Source organism: Balaenoptera ricei, chromosome 7 (assembly GCF_028023285.1).
Source record: "Balaenoptera ricei isolate mBalRic1 chromosome 7, mBalRic1.hap2, whole genome shotgun sequence".
In the NCBI taxonomy this organism is placed as follows: Eukaryota; Metazoa; Chordata; class Mammalia; order Artiodactyla; family Balaenopteridae; genus Balaenoptera; species Balaenoptera ricei.
The window spans coordinates 78,808,079-78,832,226 of NC_082645.1; the positions used below are offsets into that span (position 1 = coordinate 78,808,079).

General features: G+C 35.0%; 1 protein-coding gene across 1 annotated transcript in view; it reads right to left on the minus strand.

Annotated features, from left to right (window-relative positions):
* The window catches only part of TMEFF2 (transmembrane protein with EGF like and two follistatin like domains 2), a 250,317-nt gene that overhangs the window by 31,645 nt on the left and 194,524 nt on the right, over window positions 1-24,148 (minus strand). The window contains exons 6-7 of the mRNA XM_059927310.1: window positions 19,827-19,975; window positions 19,055-19,114 (exon numbers count right to left, since the gene is read on the minus strand). Coding sequence (XP_059783293.1) covers window positions 19,055-19,114; window positions 19,827-19,975 — 209 coding nt within the window. The remainder of the gene's footprint in view (window positions 1-19,054; window positions 19,115-19,826; window positions 19,976-24,148) is intronic.

Below are 24,148 nucleotides of genomic sequence, written 5' to 3' on the forward strand. Positions count from 1 at the left end.
TCTCTTTCTGACTTACTTCACTCTGTATGGCAGACTCTAGGTCCATCCCCCGCCTACAAATAACTGAATTTCATTTCTTTTTATGGCTGACTAATATTCCATTGTATATATGTGCCACTTCTTCTTTAGCCATTCATCTGTCGATGGACACTTAGGTTGCTTCCATGTCCTGGCTATTGTAAGTAGTCTGCAATGAACATTGTGGTACATGACTCTTTTTGAATTATGGTTTTCTCAGGGTATTTGCCCAGTAGTGGGATTGCTGGGTCATATGGTAGTTCTATTTTTAGTTTTTGAAGGAACCTCCATGCTGTCTCCATAGTGGCTGTATCAATGTACATTCCCACCAACAGTGCAAGAGGGTTCCCTTTTTTCCACACCCTCTCCAGCATTTATTGTTTGTAGATTTTTTGATGATGGCCATTCTGACTGGTGTGAGGTGATACCTCATTGTAGTTTTGATTTGCATTTCTCTAATGATTAGTGATGTTGAGCATCCTTTCATTTGTTTGTTGGCAACCTGTATATCTTCTTTGGAGATATGTCTATTTAGGTCTTCTGCCCATTTTTGGATTGGGTTGTTTGGTTTTTTGATATTGAGCTGCATAGGCTCCTTGTATATTTTGGAGATTAATCCTTTGTCAGTTGCTTCGTTTGCAAATATTTTTCCCATTCTGAGGGTTGTCTTTTCGTCTTGTTTATGGTGTCCTTTGCTGTGCAAAAGCTTTTAAGTTTCATTAGGTCCCATTTGTTTATTTTTGTTTTTATTTCCCTTTCTCTAGGAGGAGGGTGAAAAAGGATCTTGCTGTGAGTTATGTCATAGAGTGTTCTGCCTATGTTTTCCTCTAAGAGTTTGATAGTGTCTGGCCTTACATTTAGGTCTTTAATCCATTTTGAGTTTATTTTTGTGGATGGTGTTAGGGAGTGTTCTAATTTCATTCTTTTACATGTAGCTGTCCAGTTTTCCCAGCACCACTTATTGAAGAGGCTGTCTTTTCTCCATTGTATATTCTTGCCTCCTTTATCAAAGGTAAGGTGACCATATGTGCGTGGGTTGATCTCTAGGCTTTCTCTCCTGTTCCATTGATCTTTATGTCTGTTTTTGTGCCAGTACCATACTGTATTGATTACTGTAGCTTTGTAGTATAGTCTGAAGTCAGGGAGCCTGATTCCTCCAGCTCCGTTTTTCTTTCTTAAGATTGCTTTGGCTACTCGGGGTCTTTTGTGTTTCCATACAAATTGTGAAATATTTTGTTCTAGTTCTGTGAAAAATGCCACTGGTAGTTTGATAGGGATTTCATTGTATCTGTAGATTACTTTGGATAGTATAGTCATTTTCACAATGTTGATTCTTCCAATCCAAGAATGTGGCATATCTTTCCATCTGTTTGTATTGTCTTTAATTTCTTTCGTCAGTGTCTTATAGATTTCTCCATACAGGTCTTTTGTCTCCTTAGGTAGGGTTATCCCTAGGTATTTTATTCTTTTTGTTGCAGTAGTAAATGGGAGTGTTTCCGTAATTTCTCTTTCAGATTTTTCATCACTAGTGTATAGTAATGCAAGAGATTTCTGTGCATGAATTTTGTATCCTGCTACTTTACCAAATTCATTGATTAGTTCTGGCAGTTTTCTGGTAGCATCTTTAGGATTCTCTATGTATAGTATCACGTCATCTGCAAACAGTGACAGTTTTACTTCTTCTTTTCTGATTTGGATTCCTTTTATTTCTTTTTCTTCTCTGATTGCTGTGGCTAAAACTTCCAAAACTATGTTGAATAATAGTGGTGAGAGTGGGCAACCTTATCTTGTTCCTGATCTTAGAGGAAATGGTTTCAGTTTTTCACCATTGAGAATGATGTTGGCTGTGGGTTTGTCACATATGGCCTTTATTATGTTGAGGTAGGTTCCCTCTATGCCCACTTTCTGGAGAGTTTTTATCATAAATGGGTGTTGAATTTTGTCAAAAGCTTTTTCTGCATGAATTGAGATGATCATATGGTTTTTGTCCTTCAATTTGTTAAGATGGTGTATCACATTGATTGATTTGCATGTATTGAAGAATCCTTGCATTCCTGGGATAAACTCCAGTTGATCATGGTGTGTGATCCTTTTAATGTGCTGTTGGATTCTGTTTGCTAGTATTTTGTTGAGGATTTTTGCATCTATGTTCATCAGTGATATTGTCCTGTAGTTTTCTTTTTCTGTGACATCTTTGTCTGCTTTTGGTGTCAGGGTGATGGTGGCCTCATAGAATGAGTTTGAGAGTGTTCCACCGTCTGCTATACTTTGGAAGAGTTTGAGAAGGATAGGTGTTAGCTCTTCTCTAAATGTTTGATAGAATTTGCCTATGAAGCCATCTGGTCCTGGGCTTTTATTTGTTGGAAGATTTTTAATCACAGTTTCAATTTCAGTGCTTGTTATATGTCTGTTCATATTTTCTCTTTCTTCCTGGTTCAGTCTTGGAAGGTTGTGCTTTCTAAGAATTTGTCCATTTCTTCCAGGTTGTCCATTTTATTGGCATATAGTTGCTTGTAGTAATCTCTCATGGTCCTTTGTATTTCTGCAGTGTCAGTTGTTACTCCTTTTTCATTTCTAATTCTGTTGATATGAGTCTTCTCCCTTTTTTTCTTGATGAGTCTGGCTAATGGTTTATCCATTTTGTTTATCTTCTCAAAGAACCAGCTTTTAGTTTTATTCATCTTTGCTATTGTTTCCTTCATTTCTTTTTCATTTATTTCTTATCTGGTCTTTGTGATTTCTTTACTTCTGCTAACTTTGGGGGTTTTTTTTTTTCTTCTTTCTCTAATTGCCTTAGGTGTAAGGTTAGGTTGTTTATTTGAGGTGTTTCTTGTTTCTTGAGGTAGGATTGTATTGCTATAAACTTCCCTCTTAGAACTGCTTTTGCTGCATCCCATAGGTTTTGGGTCGTCGTGTTTTCATTGTCATTTGTTTCTAGGTATTTTTTGATTTCCTCTTTGATTTCTTCAGTGATCTCTTTTTTATTTAGTAGTGTAATGTTTAGCCTCCTTCCGTTTGTAGTTTTTACAGATTTTTTCCTGTAATTGATATCTAGTCTCATAGTGTTGTGGTAGGAAAAGATACTTGATACGATTTCAGTTTTCTTAAATTTACCAAGGCTTGATTTTTTTACCCAAGATATGATCTATCCTGGAGAATATTCCATGAGCACTTGAGAAGAAAGTGTATACTGTTGTTTTTGGATGGAATGTCCTATAAATATCAGTTAAGTCCATCTGGTCTAATGTGTCATTTAAAGCTCGTGTTTCCGTATTTAATTTCATTTTGGATGATCTTTCCCTTGGTGAAAGTGAGGTGTTAAAGTCCCCTACTATGATTGTGTTACTGTCGAGTTCCCCCTTTATGGCTGTTAGCATTTGCCTTATGTATTGAGGTGCTCCTATGTTGGGTGCATAAGTATTTACAATTGTTATATCTTCTTCTTGGATTGATCCCTTGATCATTATGTAGTGTCCTTCTTTGTCTCTTGTAATAGTCTTTATTTTAAAGTCTATTTGTCTGATATGAGAATTGCTATTCCAGCTTTCTTTTGATTTCCATTTGCATGGAATATCTTTTTCCTTCCCCTCACTTTCAGTTTGTATGTGTCCCTAGGTCTGAACTGGGTCTCTTGTAGACAGCCTATATATGGGTCTTGTTTTTGCATCCATTCAGCCAGTCTATGTCTTTTGGTTGGAGCATTTAATCCATTTACATTTAAGGTAATTATCAATATGTATGTTACTATTACCATTTTCTTAATTGTTCTGGCTTTGTTTTTGTAGGTCTTTTCCTTCTCTTGTGTTTCCTGTGTAGAGAAGTTCCTTTAGCATTTGTTGTAAAGCTGGTTTGGTTGTGCTCAATTCTCTTAACTTTTGCTTGTCTGTAAAGGTTTTGATTTCTCCGTCGAATCTGAATAAGATCCTTGCTGGGTAATCTTGGTTGTAGGTTTTTCCCTTTTATCACTTTAAATATGTCCTGCCACTCCCTTCTGGCTTGCAGAGTTTTTGCTGAAAGATCAGCTGTTAACCTTATGGGGATTCCCTTGTATGTTATTTGTTGCTTTTCCCTTGCTGTTTTTAATATTGTTTTTTGTATTTAATTTTTGATAGTTTGATCAATATGTCTTGGTGTGTTTCTCCTTGGTATCCTGTATGGGACTCTCTGCACTTCCTGGACTTGATTATTTCCTTTCCCATGTTAGGGAAGTTTTCGACTATAATCTCTTCAAATATTTTCTCAGACCCTTTCATTTTCTCTTCTTATTCTGGGACCCCTATAATTCGAATGTTGGTGCGTTTACTGTTGTGCCAGACGTCCCTGAGTCTGTCCTCAATTCTTTTCATTCTTTTTTCTTTATTCTGCTCTGTGATAGTTATTTCCACTATTTTATCTCCCAGGTCACTTATCCGTTCTTCTGCCTCAGTTATTCTGCTATTGATTCCTTATAGAGGATTTTAAATTTCATTTATTGTGCTGTTCATCATTGTTTGTTTGCTCTTTAGTTCTTCTAGGTCCTTGTTAATCATTTCTTGTATTTATTCTATTTCCAAGATTTTGGATCATCTTTAATGACTCTGAATTCTTTTTCAGGTAGACTGCGTATTTCCTCTTCATTTGTTTGGTCTGGTGGGATTTTACCTTGCTCCTTCATCTGCTGCATATTTCTCTGTCTTCTTATTTTGTTTAACTTACTGTCTTTGGGGTCTCCTTTTTGCAGGCTGCAGGTTTGTAGTTCCCTTTGTTTTTGGTGTCTGCCCCCAGTGAGTGAGGTTGGTTCAGTGGCTTGTGAAGCTTCCTCATTGAGGGGACTGGTGCCTGAGTTCTGGTGGGTGAAGCCGGATCTTGTCTTTCTGGTGGGCAGGGCCGTGTCTGGTGGTGTGTTTTGGGGTGTCTTTGAACTTAGTATGATTTTAGGCAGCCTCTCTGCTAATGGGTGGGGTTGTGTTCCTGCTTACTAGTTGATTGGCATGGGCCGTCCAGCACTGGATCTTGCTGGCCGTTGGGTGGAGCTGGGTCTTAGCATTGAGACGGAGATCTCTGGGAGAGCCCTCACCGATTGATATTACATGGGGCTGGGAGGTCTCTGGTGGTCCAGTGTCCTGAACTTGGCTCTCCCACCTCAGAGGCTCAGGCCTGACACCAGGCCAGAGCACCAAGACCCTGTCAGCCACATGACTAGGTACGTGGGGATTTTCTTGCCTTTTGGGAAGTCTGAGGTCTTCTGCCAGGGTTCAGTAGTTGTTCTGTAGGAGTTGTTTCAGTTGTAGATGTATTTTTGATGTATTTGTGGGGAGCAAGGTGATCTCCACGTCTTACTCCTCTGCCATCTTGAAGGTCCCCCCTTTAACAATTTTAACTCATAATTTTAATTGGTAGTCTGCTACATTCAAATTCTGTAAGAGAATTCTATTAACAGGGCTAAATCTTATTACTTTACACTAATACAATTTTTACTCAAATTCTGAAACATTCTATACTTGTTGAGTACAATGAACTCTTACATTACTTAGGAACACATTGAGAGAAAAAAAGTCATTGTAACAATATGAATGGTTGCTCCAAATAGCCCTTGTGCTTTTAGAAACTAGAGCTTGAGCAAGATTTAAGCCTATCAGTGGGGAACAGATCTACCTGGGGCATAAATTCAAAGCTTTATACATAGTCAAGGGAAGACTGAGTCTAACACAGCCTTGCCTTCTTCTTAAAATTTTTTAAATAACCCAATTAGTAAGCTTATACACAGAAACAGGAAAATAGAAATCTAGAATCTAAAAATCTTCAGTTTGAATTTTTAAAAAATTAGATAAAATTATGCTATCCAAATTAAAGAATTATTTATCTTGAAAACAATTAAAACTTTGATAACAACATAAAGAGCATGTTAGAATAAGAAGTATCCATGTCCTAAATTTGTGCTAATAATTCCTTATAACTGCATAGTGAGTCTCATCTCACAAAAGGCTTTCATTTTCAAAACATGTGAAAAAAGCAGAAAAGATATAATCTTCATTTAAAGATTCTCAGAAAGTTTAGGAGACTTCCCCAGGTCATATAACATTCATAAGTTGAGTAGGTAGGTTTAGAATTTAGGTCTTTCGACAACCTGTCCACAAAATCAAAACATTTCAGTAGGGAATTAACAAACCATATGCACAATAACATTCAATAAATGGATTATAGATACTTGTATGTTATTTCATTTCTCTATACCAGAAAGATTTACTTCATTTTTTTCCTTTAACAACATCTTTATTGGAGCATAATTGCTTTACAGTGGTGTGTTAGTTTCTTCTTTATAACAAAGTGAATCAGCTATACATATACATATATCCCCATATCTCTTCCCTCTTGCATCTCCCTCCCTCCCACCCTCGATATCCCACCCCTCTACGTGGTCACAAAGCACCGAGCTGATCTCCCTGTGCTATGTGGCTGCTTCCCCCTAGCTATCGGTTTTACATTTGGTAGTGTATATATGTACATGCCACTGTCTCACTTTGCCAGAAGTTAAATGACTAACTTTTGGCATAAAACTAGTGTAGATGAAAAAAAAAAATTCCCATCTTTTAGAGATACTCTCCTTCCAGAAAGGACAGCATAAGTTTTTCAAAACATTAACACATATATCTCAGGCAATTTATTTACCAACTCTTCCTTCTTAGATAGATAGAAAGATAGATAGATAGATAGATATTTTTTGTTCCAGCATAAAGGCCAATGGTACACATACTATATGAATAGGTGGTAGTATAATGTAAGACAGAAAATAGCATTGCTGTGAAAGTTATTCATTTGTTTCAATACTAAAGTAATTACTGTAGCAAAGACTTGCTCATTTATCATTTCCTGTTGTCTTTGCTATTTTTCCAACTTGTCTTTTTAAACAAATATCCTCATTGTCCTTGTTGCAAAACCAATAACTTTATTTCACTAGGTAAGACAGCAAACCAATGCAGCCGGGTTTATTCCCCATCCCAAAGAGGATCTGTGCCTGGGAGCCGTTAAACAGTAATGCACATTGTTGTCCTTCCCTGAGGGAAGAGGCACAGTCTAGCTCAGCGCTAAGTTGCCATTTAAGAGACATCTTCAGACTCCCCTTCATTTTCAACTATGAAGGTTTTCATGAATACCTGAGATCTAAAGCCATATCAAGCATTTTGTTCCGTGAACAACACAACAATTTCAGCCTTAAGAATTGCTGTTGGACACTTAAATAGAATTTAGCCAGTTGGTTTTAAATATATTCTTATGAATCAAGGTTTACAAAGATTTCTACTGTGGAAGTGCCAGATAATAAAAAGAAGCTTTAAAATGGTTTCCTCCTCAAAGAATATCATTAAAGATCTTTCAAACAGGCAATGTTTGGTTCAGCAATTTAGTCAAAATGTGTAAGGAGTAGCTAATATGAACACAAAGATGACACAGATTTGAACAGAAGCAAAGCAGGGACCTGGGTTATTAGACTACTAGGTAGGAATACTGAATAAGATAACAGATCCAGTTATGACTAGGCGACTTTCCTCAGTAACTTATGATAACTAAGAGTATAACCTCCTTTTTAGCTAGGTGCATTTTCATCATTCTGATAAGCCTTTTCAGAAACAGATATTCCCTCTATTTGTAAAACTTTAAAGGACATTTCTATTTATGGGACAACCATCATTTTAAAAAAATGAGTGTGTATGTTTCAAACAGTGAAATGAAAAGAAACTTGGACTAAATCAATGATCCTTGGTTTAGGATTGTATCTCCTCTTGGGGCACAGGAGAATTGAGAAATGATTAGGGAGCCCAGATCTGGACTTCATAGTGCCACTTAATTTCTAGAACCTATGTGCTATATACTTATCTATAATTTCTAATGCCATAAAGCAGGGTTTCCAAACCTTGACACTATTAGCATTTTAGCTGGATAATTCTTTGTTGTGGGGACCTGTCCTCTGCATTGTAAGACGTTTAATTTAGCAGCATTCCTGGCCTCCACCCACTACATGTAACTAACACCCTGTCTTCCCCAGACAATCAAAAATGTCTCTAGAAATTGTTAAATGTTGCCTCAGTTGAGAAACACTAACATAAGGTAATGGTCAACAACTTTCCCTCAAGTTCATGATTTTTGAACTAAAGCTGTATAGTTGATGATAGAATCCTAAATCTAGAAAGACATCATTATAATCTAATCTTATTTTCAGATTTTACTGATGAGAGAACTTAGGTTCTGAGAGGCTAAATACCTATCTAAGTTTCGATGAGGTAGAATAGAGATGACACTAAGTCGAAAGTTTCTGCATCCCTATTTCAGGCTCTTTCCCCTACAAAATGCTCTTTGTAAGTTGTTTACTCTGAAATTAAAATGAAATTAAGAAATAAATATGGCTACCCATATCATTGGAGAATAGCCTTGTAGAGAATCCAAAACAATAGTCAACACACATATAAGTTCTAGTTGATTTTGGAAAGAGCCAAGTGATCCTATTCCAGTGGTATTATTTTCCTGATGTGATGATGATGATGATGATAATGATGATTATAATGAAGATGACAGTGGTTTTCTTAAAATAACATTACAATTATCTGTGTTTCCTAAGCCCATACCAATTCATGGCTAATGTGAACAGCTAAGAAGCATATTAAATTGTAGAAAGCAGTCAGCTTGAATGTTAGAATATAGTCCTGATGATGTGCTTAGATAAGTGAGAGTTAATGGCTGTCTATCATTGTTGATGGGCACCCTGCTTACTATTAATTATTCTACATATAGAAGACAACGTGGACAGTTTCTTAAAATTACCTTACAGATAAGTTTCCCTGGCCTGCCTGGTGGTTCTGTCTCATGTTTCCATTGCTACATTTCATTAAAAATCAGAAACGAAGGCATATGTGCCAACTCTGGGGAAGGGTGAGTGGCTGGGCTTTGGGGATAGGAGTGAGATTTGCTCAGAGGTCATTTCAAACAACCAGAAACCTTCAACTTCCCTAGGGCTCTTTAAATAATGGAAAAATAAATAGGAAAAAACCTCAGTGGTGCAAGAGTTGTAGAATAATTGTGACAGTACATGAACAGTCAATCTGCAGAAGTGAATTTGGATGTGTACTGCCTGACAAAACACTAATTGCCTGTTGGTTTAAACTCTGTAGACTAATAACGTGATCTTTCTGGAATACTTAATTTCTGGAGGACAAATGGAGCTTGTTTATAGGCTTCATTTTCTGAATGATTTTTTAAATTTATTCAAAAATTTTTTTAGTTAAATAGACATTTATTTCTGTTATTAAATGAAATGCTCTTGGGAAGAGGTTTTCTGATGTGCGGCTGACACACACAGCTTTGAATCGTAGAAAATGTGAAAGATTAAAAGCAATAGATTTTTCTTTTTAATTGGCCTGGAATATATATTACAGGAATATTATGTAACACTACCAAACATCGATGATACATTCACAACTCTCTGCAGAATCTTCCATCTCATTCTGTTTGGGATAATTAATAAACTTGTTCTGTTTGTGTTTTATGAAATGAAGCATTAACAGTGTCACCATAAAGGACATTTATTAACACAAATGCTAAGAATTATTTTAGGACATACCAAAAGATATTAAACTTGCTTTCCAAGATTTACTCATTTTTCTCAGTTATTGGTCAAACCTCTTTGGATTATATGTTAAGGAAGGGCTTTCAAAGGTAACTTTGTGTAAAACCTTTTTCAGCTTTCACAATGCAGGAGGACCTATCAATCCAATATGGTTAATATTGATATTCATACCAATATTGTCATTTCTTGGGGGCTATTGGGAGAGATCCCAGAGGAACTCAGAAGTAGGGAGAACAGGATTGCCCTGTGCTTTTCCAGAGCACTAGAATGCCTCAGAGTCATGAACTGGCTTCTGGGAGAGCAGGTCTCAACTTTACTGTATCTAGGAAAATAGGTAGATTGGACAAGAACACCGAGAAATGGAAACTCAACAAAGGAGAGTTACATAGGCCAATAGTGTTTCTGTAAGCTCTAACCATGGAAGAGGAAGTCCTGGCCAAAGTCATTTATTATCTATATAAATTTGAGGACAGGAGTATCTCTATTGTATAGTCTTTTTCATCAAGCTGTCTTAGCTTGATGCCTTAAACATCTAAAGAATATATGCTCTATTCATGTTCACTAGTGACCTCATTATAACTGGGCTTCTCAGAGAATTCGACTCTAAGAAGAGAATGTATTGGGCAGAGAACCAAATCCTCTAGGTAACTCTTTCTCATTGCAGATCCACTCACAGACATTGAATTTGGTTAATCTCAGTTCACCGGGGAGCAACAGCTTACTCTTAGTGTGGTGAAAATGTAGATTTCTGAGTCCACAAGTCCAAGACATTTGTCATGAATTTACTCAATATCCAATTCTTGCCCTGTCTTGTCCCAGTTCTCCATCTCCACCGAATCATCATCTCTATGATGTGCTGCCCTTGTTGGTTCTCTGCCCTTGACTAAACTTATCTCTGTGCCCCCAACTTCCAACCACTTCCCAAAGCTCACCTGTAACTGTGCTCCATGATTGGCAAATTCCCCTCTATCCTCAGATGCTTCACTGAAATTCTCATCTCTCTTCTTGCATACTGAAGCACTAGCTTTCCCTGAGAATACCAAGTCCCTTCAGCTTTCTCACAAGGTGGCCATATTCTCTACCCTTCTCCTCCGCTCCCCCATCTCAGGACTCAGAGGTGAGGATGGGGTGCTGTCCTCTTTGGTCCTCATTACTATTTTCAGGTTACTGGACCACCACTTCCCTCAAGCCTTATCACTGATTTTCATACACCTTTATGCCTGGAGTTTGGCTCATAAATTAGTTTTCTCTTGATTACATTTGAGTTCAAACTAAAAGTCTGAGCATTTTCCAAATGAACAACTAGAGGGAATAAGCTATGACCCATGAAACAAGTAGCAGTGTTTAGAAATGCAATTTCTCTGAGAGATTTTAGTTTCACAGATATTTAAAAATATTTTTAGTTGATTATGTTTGCACATAGTCTCAAATTGTCAAGATGTGAGAACTGAATTTTTAATGTGCTTGATAATGTGGGTTCATATATTTGGGGCATGTCAAACTCATTAACAAAAGCAGCAAATCAAAGTGCTCTGGATATTTTGGGGTTTTTTTGAAACTGCTTGAATTCTATATATTAGTTTTATGGAGAACTATGTGTCTTGAAATTATACAGAGCACTTGGACATATCCTACCCTTCTTTCAGTTTCACACCTTCTACCAATAATCATCCTACTGTTCCTTAGGGACAGAAATAACATGTTTGAGGTAAAAAGGTAAACCATGGTGGAAGTTTATGTCACTTTCACCAGTGATATCTAGATGTTTGCCTCTTATGCCAAGACTTGTTTTTCCTTGATCAGTTTTTGTTGAAAATATTTGTTCTGACTTTAATGCTTTCCCTAAATGTTTTGCACAAACAGAAATAAATTCTTATATACCACATTCCTGCTATTTTTGCTTGATACCTCTCCATCACTATGGTCACCCATTGCACAGGTTTTCTTTTAAATAATGAATGTGTAGGTCCTTCAGACATACACTGTGGGGTATAAATGACTAATTTAAAGCTCAACTGGAAAAGAAATATAAGTGATATCATGATCTTGCAGTTCTTTCAAATGTTATGTCCTCATTAAATTCCTATTTGAATCTCATGTTGTAATAATCTGGTGACCCTGTTATTTTAAAATGATCAAAATATACCATACATAATATTATGTTGACTGGAGGAAAACTGAAAAAAAAAAAATGGCCACGTGAAAAATTTGACATACTGAGGTCTCGAAGACATAAATGGTAGGTGCTCAATAAATATTTCTTTATAGGTGAATTAAAAAATCAGCCAAAGTATCTCGCAAAAAGTTGTTATATGACTTGGGTAGGAAAAAGATAAACCTTCTGTAATTTTATGACCTCATAAATGACAATATATGTATAAAAACTCTGAACAACATACATGAACAGACCATATCCCATACAATGTGTTACATTTCCCATAGAAATAAATTCTTTTCAGTTGTCAGACCAAAAGAAACAGAACAGCAATAGCTAGCTCACTTGTTGCTTGCTAATGCCTTATTTAACATCTTTTAATTCAAACTTCAGCCCTGTGGAAGTAGGCTTATTATTTCCATTGAACAGATGAAGAAACTGAGGCTCAGAATGGTCAACTAATTGGTTCAAGTTTAAATAATCAGTAATAGCATGACCAGTGTTTCAACTCAGCCCTGTCTGATTTTTAATGGCTTTAACCACTAAACTGGCTGCCACACCTTTATGGAAGAGAAAAGTAGTAAGTAACACCTCCTGGTGAACAATTTGTTTCAGAAAGGAGCGTTTCAAATAGGAAAAAGTGCACATAAATGATGCAGGATTCACTTATGAACTGGGGCATGAACACAAAGTTTTCCAGAGTGTCTAGCAGGGCCCAAGGCAACTCTTCAGTAGAAAACCTTCATCTGTATTGCAAATACTATTTCTGTGTTTATCTATAACCATGAACATAACATCATATTACAGATGACTGGCTACATGATTTTATGGGGAAAACAATGAAAGCACAGAAGTTCAAGAGAGCAGGAAAAATTGTGAGTTAGAGTTCATAGAAAGCTTTATGAATTTTGCAGCACTCTAAAGTAAATCTCAGAGGGGAAAATACTCGAATTGAGACACTTTCCCCCAGAAATCTTGAGAAAATCTTGACATCTTAATTCATTTCCTGAGCTTAAATATTCTAGGCCAGTCTGGTGGCACTGTAATAGCCTGGGCAAACGTTTTTATTTATTTCACTGTTGATACCAATATTTGTGCTACAAGCTGCTGCCTGCATTTGCTGCTATTTATTTATTTCCTACAGATCAAATTATTGGCCTAGACATAACGTGCTTTCCAGTGAAGTGCTCCTTGTGTTCACGAGCAAATGGAAAAAGCTTCCATTTTAAATGCAGATTTTTGCCACAAGACTGAATTAATTTGTATTATAAATATGATATGTAACCACTTGCTATTCGTGTCTATATATGTATAGTGGAAGAGCAATCGAGGCACACAGTAAATAAATCAAGCAAGTGCCCTATTTGCATGGGTGGCTGGTCAATATGTCAAAATACTGTGTCCAGCTCCAGGTCAGCCACTTAGCTTCTTTGAGCCTCAATTTTATTCCCCCTAGTATTTGTAACCCTGTTTTATTGAATTGACGTTAGAGCAGATAAGGTAATGTGAATGGATCTTTGTAAAACTACAAAGTATCACACACACATTTTCTATTTATGTAGGATTACTTGGTAACAAATGCTGTTCTCTTTGGCTTCTCTTGTGTATATGGATAAATAGGACACAGAAGAAGAGAATTTTAAAACCAAACAATACAGTGCTTATAATACATAGACATAAGTTCAAAGAGAAGAGTAACTCTTTGGAGCATCTCACAGCAATGGGGATATCATGGTGAGACATTTTTGACTCTGGAACTCACAAGGGGTTAACCTTTAAGGTGCAGAGTGCATCCCAAAACCTCTAAGAATGTTAGGTAGTGACACTTCTCCCCTGATCCCTGACCGTTGACATTTTGCTGGTTTCTGAAATTAGCGATGATGGTTTGAACCTTAGCTCTATCACGTAATCTTTTTACTTACTCTTCCTGAACCTCCATTTCTCACCTGTCAAACGCATATAATATCTGCCTCACATTTCAGTTGTTAAGACTGAAGGAGACAATACATGTGAAAAGCCTTTGTAAATTGCAATGGCTTCTACAGAGAACAAGTTATTATGACAATTCACTTAGGCTATCTAGATACTCTTTCAAGATGTCAGTTTCCTCTTAGTGTGGAGAAATGGGTTGATGGAATAATAATAGGATGGATGGAATTTGGTTTAGATGTGTATTTCTGGTTACTTTCTTCCATATTTCAGACCTGAGCTTAATATCTAAATTATTGCTTAAAGATAAGGAAAAGGTTTCTAAAGAGCACATTTCCTAAAAATTAATCCTGCCTAAATATTATAAAAAATGGTGAATAGCCACAGTGTAATGTACATCAGGTTAAGCACATGGACTCCATGCATGTCTGTACCTAGACTCAGAGGTAGGGAGACCCTGGCTCCCTCCCAAGAGTGGGAATGACGCAGGGCTTACTTTTCTCATTAACAGCTAATAAAAACGGGAAGTTTCTCTTCCCATATGCGGGCTATAATCTAACATATTCTGTATCTTTACTCAAGCTTTCTGACTGTTCTATTATCCAGTTCCCGTTGAACCTGTAGATACACGAGGAAGACAGACTGAGCGTGCTTTCTCTCGCAACCATTTTCCTCAGTATTCTGGGTTATCTTTTTCCAATTTGAAAATATACATAAATGTAACTCATAACTTTAGTCTGCCATAGGAACTCTATCATTGAGTTATACATATTTTAATGCTATGCTCTAGAATGTTATCAAAAATTGATTTTAAAAAATCCCCAGCTATATGAAGAGCCTCTTGGCATATTTTGTAAAAATCACTGTTGAAGATCTTATCCATTCTATATTTTCCAGTGATGCCTTATAAAGAGATCTATGCTAAATATTTCCTTTAGAATTTAGTTCTGGAGAAACTTTGTCTTTGGTCTCTGAACTGATTATTTATTTTTATCAGACAATAAAAGACCTAAGTTCCATTTTAGCAGAGATCTCGGTTGATATATTCACCTTTGTAAAGCCCACGACAGCAGAGTGTGTATGGCAGGGACTCTGAAAATATTTGTTGAATGAATTGATTCGATCATAATTTCTCTTTTTATATTGGTTGCAAGAACGCTTAGGGCTAAATGCAGTAACGATAATAGTCTATGTTGCCAATATGTTTATTTTCCTCAACAGTTCTGCTTTTATGTTTTCAATTTCTCTTTAAAAAATTTTGTTGAATATATTTTAATTATAAGCCACTGCAAATACTTTTGGAAACTGGTACAGAATGGCATTTAAAAATACATTTTATTTTCTAGATGATAAAACACAGACTAGTTTAACTACATGACTGTTTTGCTTGTTTGTTTTTTTTTTACATCTAATGACTTATAAAATTAAGTATATTTTTACCAGAAAAAATATGTAGCCACTTTTATGAAGCATGACCAGACTTTTAGACAGAAAAGCAACCCAATCAGAAAATACACATACCAGATGAAGAAAAACAAAAGAGTTGCACTTCATTTTTTTTTTCATTATAAGACATGAGGGAATATATGTATATATATATATATTTTTTTTTTTTAAAGAAAATGTTGCAAATTTCAAGAGATATAAAACATTTTCTATTTAAAAACTTCCAGAAGGAAAGTTTAATATTAGCATTTTGAAACAATGGAAATCCCTGAAAGCCTTAGCTTTGCGGTTTTATAAAATTGTGTTCTCTGAACCTTTCTGTGAGTGAAGAGAAAGACCTAAATCTAAGCCCATCGTAGACTGATGAAGGGAGAATAGCATTAAGTGGCTTGTTTAGCTCATCAGACAGGGATCCTGTCTGCCTTGAAACAAAGAGATCCAACGCTCTTGATTCAGGACTCACTAATGCCTTGGGTCTCATTAAAGGAGAGAGGGCAAAATAGAGACCAAAGTCAGACACAATCGGAAAGTAATGCTGGCAGGGATTATTTGGCAAATTCTTTCGTTTCCTAGCGTCCACTTCAGTTATGTGCCTATGAGGCTCATGGAATTCACAGCTCTGCATAAGTTCAGTCAAGCTCTAATCTTGTTAGGGGCGTGGCTCTCTTAGTTTGCATTTATTTTTTTGTAAATTAGCCCCTGTTTGTCCTTACTTGGAGTCTCTCTTTTTAAAGTGATATAAAAAATGAGACACAGCATATTTATTTTTAGATTTAAGCTTTCTTTAAAGTATGTTTCCATTTTTGTAGTCAGAAATATATGTTCTTGTATTAATAGCTGCAAGGTAGGCTCAAAGGGAAAAAGGGGCGGGGGGAAGCTAAAAGTTTTAAAACTATAGTATTAAGGACATGTAAGGGGAAAAATGAGAGTGCTTTAAGATCTGTACTTCCCTGTGGTGGGAGAGCGCATGAATGTTTTGTTCAACAAGGGAAGTGACTGACATCAAATTAGCTGTGAGCACATAGCAAACTTCTAGGGACCATGAAGTTCTAGTTCCTGTTTTCCTTCCTTGGGGAGTTTTGAGCATGTGAAACAGAAATTAAGAGGACAATGACATACTGAGTCTCCATTTGGTTCCTTTTACTTTTTTCCAAAGTTTGAGTCCCAAAATTCAGGAAAATGCAAATACTACTGGAAGCCTGGAAATGCTGAGGGACCTGACTGTTATTTAAATAATGTCTAAAAAAGGGTATATATTGCATTTTAATAAGATCATCGATGAAGATAGACATATAAATTAAATCCAGGGGAATTTTAAAGTGTGCAATCAATGTTTAATTATAAATTGCAAGCTTCAATTGACATTATCTTTGTTCCTGTCTTAAATTTGGATTTCAACAAACATGTATTTTTAAACTTTACTTTTATCTCAAAAGCTTTTCTTTGGGATCTACTAGATAAATCTGATGTCAAACTAGAATATCTTGGACAACACTGAGTGTCTAGATAGTTTTCATTTGCATGTATTTAAAAACACATTCTCACGTTCAATAAAGACCTAAGATAGGAAACAATGTCAATTAAAAGCATCGACACTGAAGATCAGAGATGATCTGTTTGAAACCAAACTCAAATATAAAATATTTTTTGGAATAAAAGTTCAACTCCCCAAACTCTTTGAAAATGGACAAACCGTTAATATGCAATATGCATAATATAGAGAGGATGGCAAACTCCATTATATTTATTGGTGCAATTTTATAAATGCAAATATATTTGCACATTGATGCTAATCAACTTGAAGAGTTCTTTGTTTCAGGGACAAAATTCTCAGGGAGATGTTTGATTCTGCTGTGAGCTCAATGGAGAAGATATTCACAATATGTTACATTTTTGAAGATTTTTTTCAAAATGAATTACTTTGCAAAACAGGTATAAATGTATTTTAAGTGCAGTGTGTAAGTTACTCCTTGTATAAAAGTGAGATCCTCGTAAAATTTCCAAATATTTTAGGCTACAGTAAAATTAAATATGTCAGGTAGTGACTTAAAATGTCAATATATAGTTATTATTTTTAATAAAATATAGAATTTAAATTTTATATCATTTAAAATTTGAAATATATGCTATTAGCTTCAGACCTCAATTTTTCATTATTATCTTTTATCACTTTTAATATTTTCCTGTAGATCAGCATATTCCAAAGTGCATTCTTGGTGACACTAGTAATGAAAAATGTGCCACAAAAAATGTGCTATTCATCGAATAAGTTTGATAAAAGCTATGTATTATTAGGAATTATTCATAATTATTTTAGGTGTGATAATGACAATTTTATTTAAAAAGGGTTAATCGTTTAGAGATGCAAGCTGAAGTATTTGTGAATAAAATAACATAATTTCTGGAATTATTTCCACATATTTTGAAAGTGAAGAAAGATGGGTGTGGGGATGGGGCTAGGTTAGCCATGGGTTGATGTTACTCAGTTTGAGTGATGAGTACATGTGGGTTCATTTTACTATACACCCTACATTTGTGTGTATTTTGTATGTATTAGAAATTCTGCACAATAAAACATAAAAAACATTAAATAAATAAAAGATGCACATCTCTTAAAAATTTTACAGTGCATATAAGAGCCATGAAGAGTTTTGGGTAAAAAATTCATTTGTTTATCTGGACTCTTCCCAAACCTACTGACCATGGACTCTTCTTTTCAAGGAACACCTATTAATATCTCTCCTGGACACTTCGGAAACAGCTATACAATATCTACGTAGAACTAATGTTTTTTCATGTATCATCGTCCATGATAATTCTAGACTTCTAGCACATGAAAATTTTATTTACATTGTTGAAAATCATTAAGATAAAAATGGAAAATTAAAAAAAAGAATCCTTTTGTTATTTCCAAATTCTGAAATGTTTGAGGTATCTATGAGTAAAACATCTGATTGACTAACTTTAAAAAGTTTCATCAGGATTTATCATGTATATAAATATAATGGTAGAAATAGTGTTAAAGGAAGTGCAATTTCAAAAAGAGTGAATAGTAGTCCATATTTCAAAAGATAAGCATATTTTGATTGAATATTAGCCATAAATCTAGTTATAAATGTTTAATAGCTAAATGGAAAACTGCTTGTTTTTAAAAAAAAACTGCTTATCATTATCAACCTCAATAATTTTATTTTTATTATATTTTTTATCGTAAATTTCTATGAAATTTAAGAATCTGTTAAAATCTTATTTGAATACCCATAAGTTATTTCTCACTCAGGAAAACTATATTAGGTAAAAATATTCCTCAAAATAATATTCTGTAATTGCTAAATAAGATTTACATGTCTACATTAAATGCTTTATAATTTTGCATGTATCAGAGTATAATTTTACTCTGTATAATTTTGCATTTTAGTTTCTAAATAAAGAATTTTATTATTTTTTAAAATAAATTACCTATACCTTTTTAACTTTGCATCAAAATAGACAGCCTGTATTACTATTTATAGATGTCCTTTCTTTCTAAACGTTTTTATTGTTGACTTTTATAAAAATTCAAACAAGAACATTTGCATTAATTATAATATACTGCCAAAAAATTGCATTAATTTCCATTGATGCCCATTAATTTGATAAATGTTTTGTCGTTTGTACCGTTTGCACTGTCAAAACAAGTTAATTATATCTTACTGACATTTTTGACAATTGCTTTAACTGTGGCAAAAAAAAAGTGTCTTATTTGCTTCGACAAAAATTCAGTCTTGTCTATTGAAAATTTGAACTAAGCAAGAGAAGACTAGCACACGTCAGAAGTCTTGCAAGATCAGCTTAGGATCAATGGTAAACAGTGGTTCCCCAGAACTCTTTAATAGCAGTGCTCATATTTTGTAGTAGAAAATATTACGTACCTGTATAATCTGTTCTTGCATAATGCCCATCTTCAGATTTAGTAGCTGTAGTTGTGTTATCTGTGTTAAAAAATTAACAATAAAGATTAACTGTTTCCTAGATATCCTTCTAACAGTATCTTCACTACAATTAAGGAATTTTCAACTATATTTCTAAGCAGTCTTTATACAAAGCAAATTTACAAGGTCATTTCTGTTTGAGAGTGAATAATAGAAGGATATAGGCTTTCTAAGGTTTAGGGCAAGGAGAAGGTTCACAGTTATAACTGAGATAAGTTGGGTAAAAGAATAACCAATCAAAAACAAAAAAAGATGTTTGTTTCTGAACAAGAAACAAAATAGAACGTTCCAGTACATACTGCTTATAAAAATGTACTTGAAATATTTCTGTTGAGTCAATACCTAAAAGTGGTGTGATTTGCTTTTGATTTCAAGGTTGTCTAATAATCTTTACATTCTTTGCTAAAAATGATTTTCACTTTCTTTTTTCCCTGTGCAAGGAGTATATCTGCTATCTTCTGAATATTGGCCTCTGGGTTGATGGCACTGTGAAGATACAGTCCCATTATATAGAAAAAAATATGGACTGTTGCCAATAGGCCCTCAAACTCCTATAATCACCACAATTGCTGCAGTAAAATTTACTGCCCATTGTAAGTCAGAATTGTCTTTCAAAAATGAAGCTGCTGCCTAATAAGGAGTTATCTCCACTTTTCATTTCTACACAAAGACTAAAGACATTCTTTAAAATGAATTTTGGTGTGAACATTACCTTGACATCGACCCAACGACATGACTTCAATTTTCTCCTGTTTCTGACATGATGCTTCTTTGATTTGACATGCATTATCATAAGATTTCCCATCAGAAGCACAGAGGGGATTGAAGTTGGTTTGAGAACAGTCAATGTTGCACACACACCTAAAGGAAGACAGAAATAAAAATGTGTAACATCAATAGAGTTGTTACCACATTATAAATAAAACACAAAGTGGAAGAATTGCTAGGTTGGCAAAATGCAAGTTGGCAAAATTGAATTTTATCCTTCCAGGGGAAGTTCCTTCACTCTTCTACCTGAGATGAAAAGAAACATAGGACAAATCAAAAATAATTCAAAAGACTGAGCAATGGATAAAAATAAAAAGGGAAAACTCAGAAAATAATCATCAGTTAATCTCTGCCACTGGAACTTTTAAAACATGTCCATAAACTTCCGTGCTGATGCCTGCAGAATTTGAATAAGCTGAAGTAGCCATGAAACTCTGCTTTACAATTTTCTTAAATGAAATCTTACTGTGTTACTTCTTTTCTCAGGATATTTGAATGGTGAAAGCTTGAGGAAAATGATTCAGAGGACATTTAAGAGAAAGTACACATGGAGATTATTTGGAATACAATCAGGAGTTAAATTTCTTCAGCATATATGAGGATACACATAAGATGTGCTAAACAGGAATCTTCAGTGGTCCTTAACGTTTTGAGGAGATCACCAAACCCTTTGAGAATGAAGTAAAAGGTATGGATCTCTCCTCAGAAATACCTATACTCATATAAACAACTCTGCATAATATTTTAGGGGTTTCATGGGCCCCTTGAAGTCTATCCCACGGAGCCCTTTCCCAGATACATACTACTCTTTCTATTTTCAGTTTTAAATAATTATAAGTTGATTATCGGTCATGATTTTAATATTTTTATTAATAGAAATAAAAATTTGGTGAATTAATGAAAATGAGGTCACCTGAATTAAGAGAATTAGACATTTAAAGCAAGCTTCTTCTGATTTTTCCTATGTCCTTATAATTCTCTGTATTTTACAATCTACTTTGTCACTCAGAATATCGTGTTTATGTGTGCAGATATGTTAGTGCCTTAGAATATAAACCCATCTAAAATTTTTATTAATATTTATATTACTTTTCTAAATAGATGATATGCTTCTTGAAGTGATGAATCACACATTTTAGTTTTGTATATCTACTTGGAGCTGAGCATAGGATAGAGTGATAACAAAAACAAGCAGCTGACTACATGCTGGGTTCTAAACATGCATTGCTTTCTTTAATCTTTGAAACAGCCATTTTTCAGTCCAATGATATTACATAGTGTCAGAGAGCTAGTAAATTGTGGAACAAGGACCCCCCCACAGATGTGTTAAAGTAAAATACAACCCCTTTCCTCTTACTGCAGGCTGTGTATGTTTCCCGGAAAAATTTAAACATAGCCATTTATAAGCAGGTTTCTGGGCCTCCGTAAGTCTAGGGGAAAAGCCTAGGATTCTGTATTCTTAAGCAGTCAGCCTGGCACCAGACTCACTTCCTAGGAATCACTGCTTGATCGGTTTGTTGACTGAGTGAGAGAGGGTTTGTCTACACACCCGTGCTTCTCAGAGTGTAGTCTTTAAACCATCTGTATCAGAATTACCTAGATCTCTGTTAAAAGTGTTGGCAGATACTGTACTAATTCATTTAATATTTTTTTGTAAGAGAATTGCTTTAGGAACACTTGGTTGTTTTTAATATTTCACTTATTTAGATACAAATAAGACAGATGGTAACCATCTCTACATGCTTAAGTCATTGAGAGTGGTGTTCCTACCTTGGCCGTGATAGTGCTACATGATGACAGCTACTGGGATTGCGACATTGCTTCCTTGGCTGATTCTTGGCATCTGAAAAATCTGAGATCAGGAGCTCCTACATGTTGAAAGAGCTTTTGGTCCTTTTCATAAAGGATTTGGAGAAGAGACTTGTAGCTCAGGCTTGTTCTCCTTAACCATTTGTAGTTAATAAAGAGGGGAAGGAACTGACTTTTTTGTATTTTTAAAAAGACAGCTTCATTTATGTTGAAGACAGTTTAGGTTTTGACTGTTGTTGTGTTAGACTCTAGAGACTATCTCCTTGAAAGACACTGAAATAATTATCTGTTAGCAGCAGCAGAACAGAGAGGAAGGTATGTGAGAACCTCTGTCCATCTGGAGTAAACTATGTAAGATATCAAGGGCTTTTCAGGTGTCTCCAAATTGAATACAAAGAAATTCAGGGATGTACACCATATATAATCTTGACAAAAAATGACTGGCAATTCAGAAATCCATTTGGTAATCATAACAAAATGGTGAAATGAGAATAGAGATGGAAAGAGAAAATTTGATTGAATTGAACTGGCCAGATTCAACGTTTCAGTGAAGAATTCACTTAATTAAGCCATAGCGCCAAATTAAACAATTGTTCAGGATATCTTACAAGATCTTCCTTTTCCAGTTGGCTTTTTTTTTTTTCAGTTTGACTGATCTGATCTTAGTCCCACAGACTTTTTGATGCCGACATCTTCTTCCCTTTCCTTTTCTAGCATTGCTCATTCAGGGATCTCCTTTTAAGGTTTGTTTCCCCTTTGGAAATTCCTTATTCTTACTGCCTCAAATAAAGCCTTTCAGGAAATGCCTAAGATAAAAGTATAGACATTTGGCATTTCTATTCTCATCTCAAAAGGAGGACCTAGATTCTTTCAGGTGAAAGTAAGATGGAGTTTTGCTGGGCTATAAGCTTTAGGAAAGCATGGGTTATAATTATCTTTTTCTCTACTGTATAGTGTTATCATACCTCCTCCTTCCTCCCTCCTCTTTGGGCCTTGCATATATTAAATAAATGCATGAGTATAATAAATTTGCTCATGAATTTCAGCAACAATTGGAAATTGGAAGTCTGTGAAGAATATTTTTCTTTCTTTGAATAAGTGGAAAAAGCTTCATTGATTGCTGAAATGGCTTTAAAATTATGTAGCTTAGGGAAAGGGAAATGTTGGGACTGGCTTACAAAGACCTACCATTTCTACGTTTATGAAAGACCAATGAACTCTGATTATATGATCATTGCTTACTATATATTTTTTGTACCTAAGTTTATTAGGCTTAATTCATTAGAAAACCATGCAAGATTTCAGGACCATGGTCTCCAACTGTAAGTCTATCTTGATTTTTATCAGTAGTGGCTAAATCATCTTTGTGTTCCCTGTCCCGCCCAATACCTTTCACACACTAAACTTTCAATAACTGTGGTTTCAATACATACATAAATGAAACGAATGAATACAGAAACATGATTTTATATTTTTAAAGAAAGGATAAAATTAATATAAATTCTCATCACTCTACTGCCATAGAAATAGACATAGGGTAGCTAAATAATTTTCTTGGCAAATATTAAATGTCCTCACTGAGATCAAATGAATATTCAATTGAATTTGAGGATAATGATAATAATACTAGCTTATTTAATGATAGTGCCTGTCCTAGTGTTATGTGCTTTATATGTTATTACTCCTTTCATCCTTCTGTCTCTATGAGGTAGTTACTTTTACCATCTCCAGCTTACAGATAAGAATATGTAGGCTTGGAGAAGTCGCGCAGCTTGTATGCGGAAGAACCTAATTTCGAATGTAGGCAGTCTGATGCCAAAGCCTGCACTGTTCTACATACTGTTCAGTACAATGAAAAACAAGAAAGATCCAAATGCCTAATATTAACTAATTAAATGAATGCTTTGGGTGAACAGGGCTTGAAAAAAACAAGGCTGTGTCTACTTTTGGAATATTTATCATGATTTTATGAACTTAAATAACATTGACTCAGTCTCTGTCTTCCAAAACAAGGGATCCAGGATTTTTAGTATCATAGGGTCATGAGGATATATCAGAGAATATTAGTTTTAAAAAATTCTGAGCTAACACTTGGTATTAGAATGAGTAACTGATACATGTTAAATTAATCTGTTTCTTTAAGGCATCAATTGTTCAGAACATTTTATCCTTAATGAAACTCTATATAAAGTTGGCTCCACATAAAAACACACACAAACAGACCCACATATACATACAAACACATTCCAACTGACTCTACTGAAATTACAAAATTGTTATGCTTTAGCACTAAATCCAAGTCTCTGCTTCAAAACTTTTTAAAAAGTTTTGGAAGTTCATATTCATGGGGCAGCAGGGTTTTGTGTCTTTATATCAGTGGATGAATTTGTGTATGTGTGTGTGGAGAGGGGGCTCCTTGGTGGCATTTACTCCACTGTTAATGTGCCTACTCTCTAG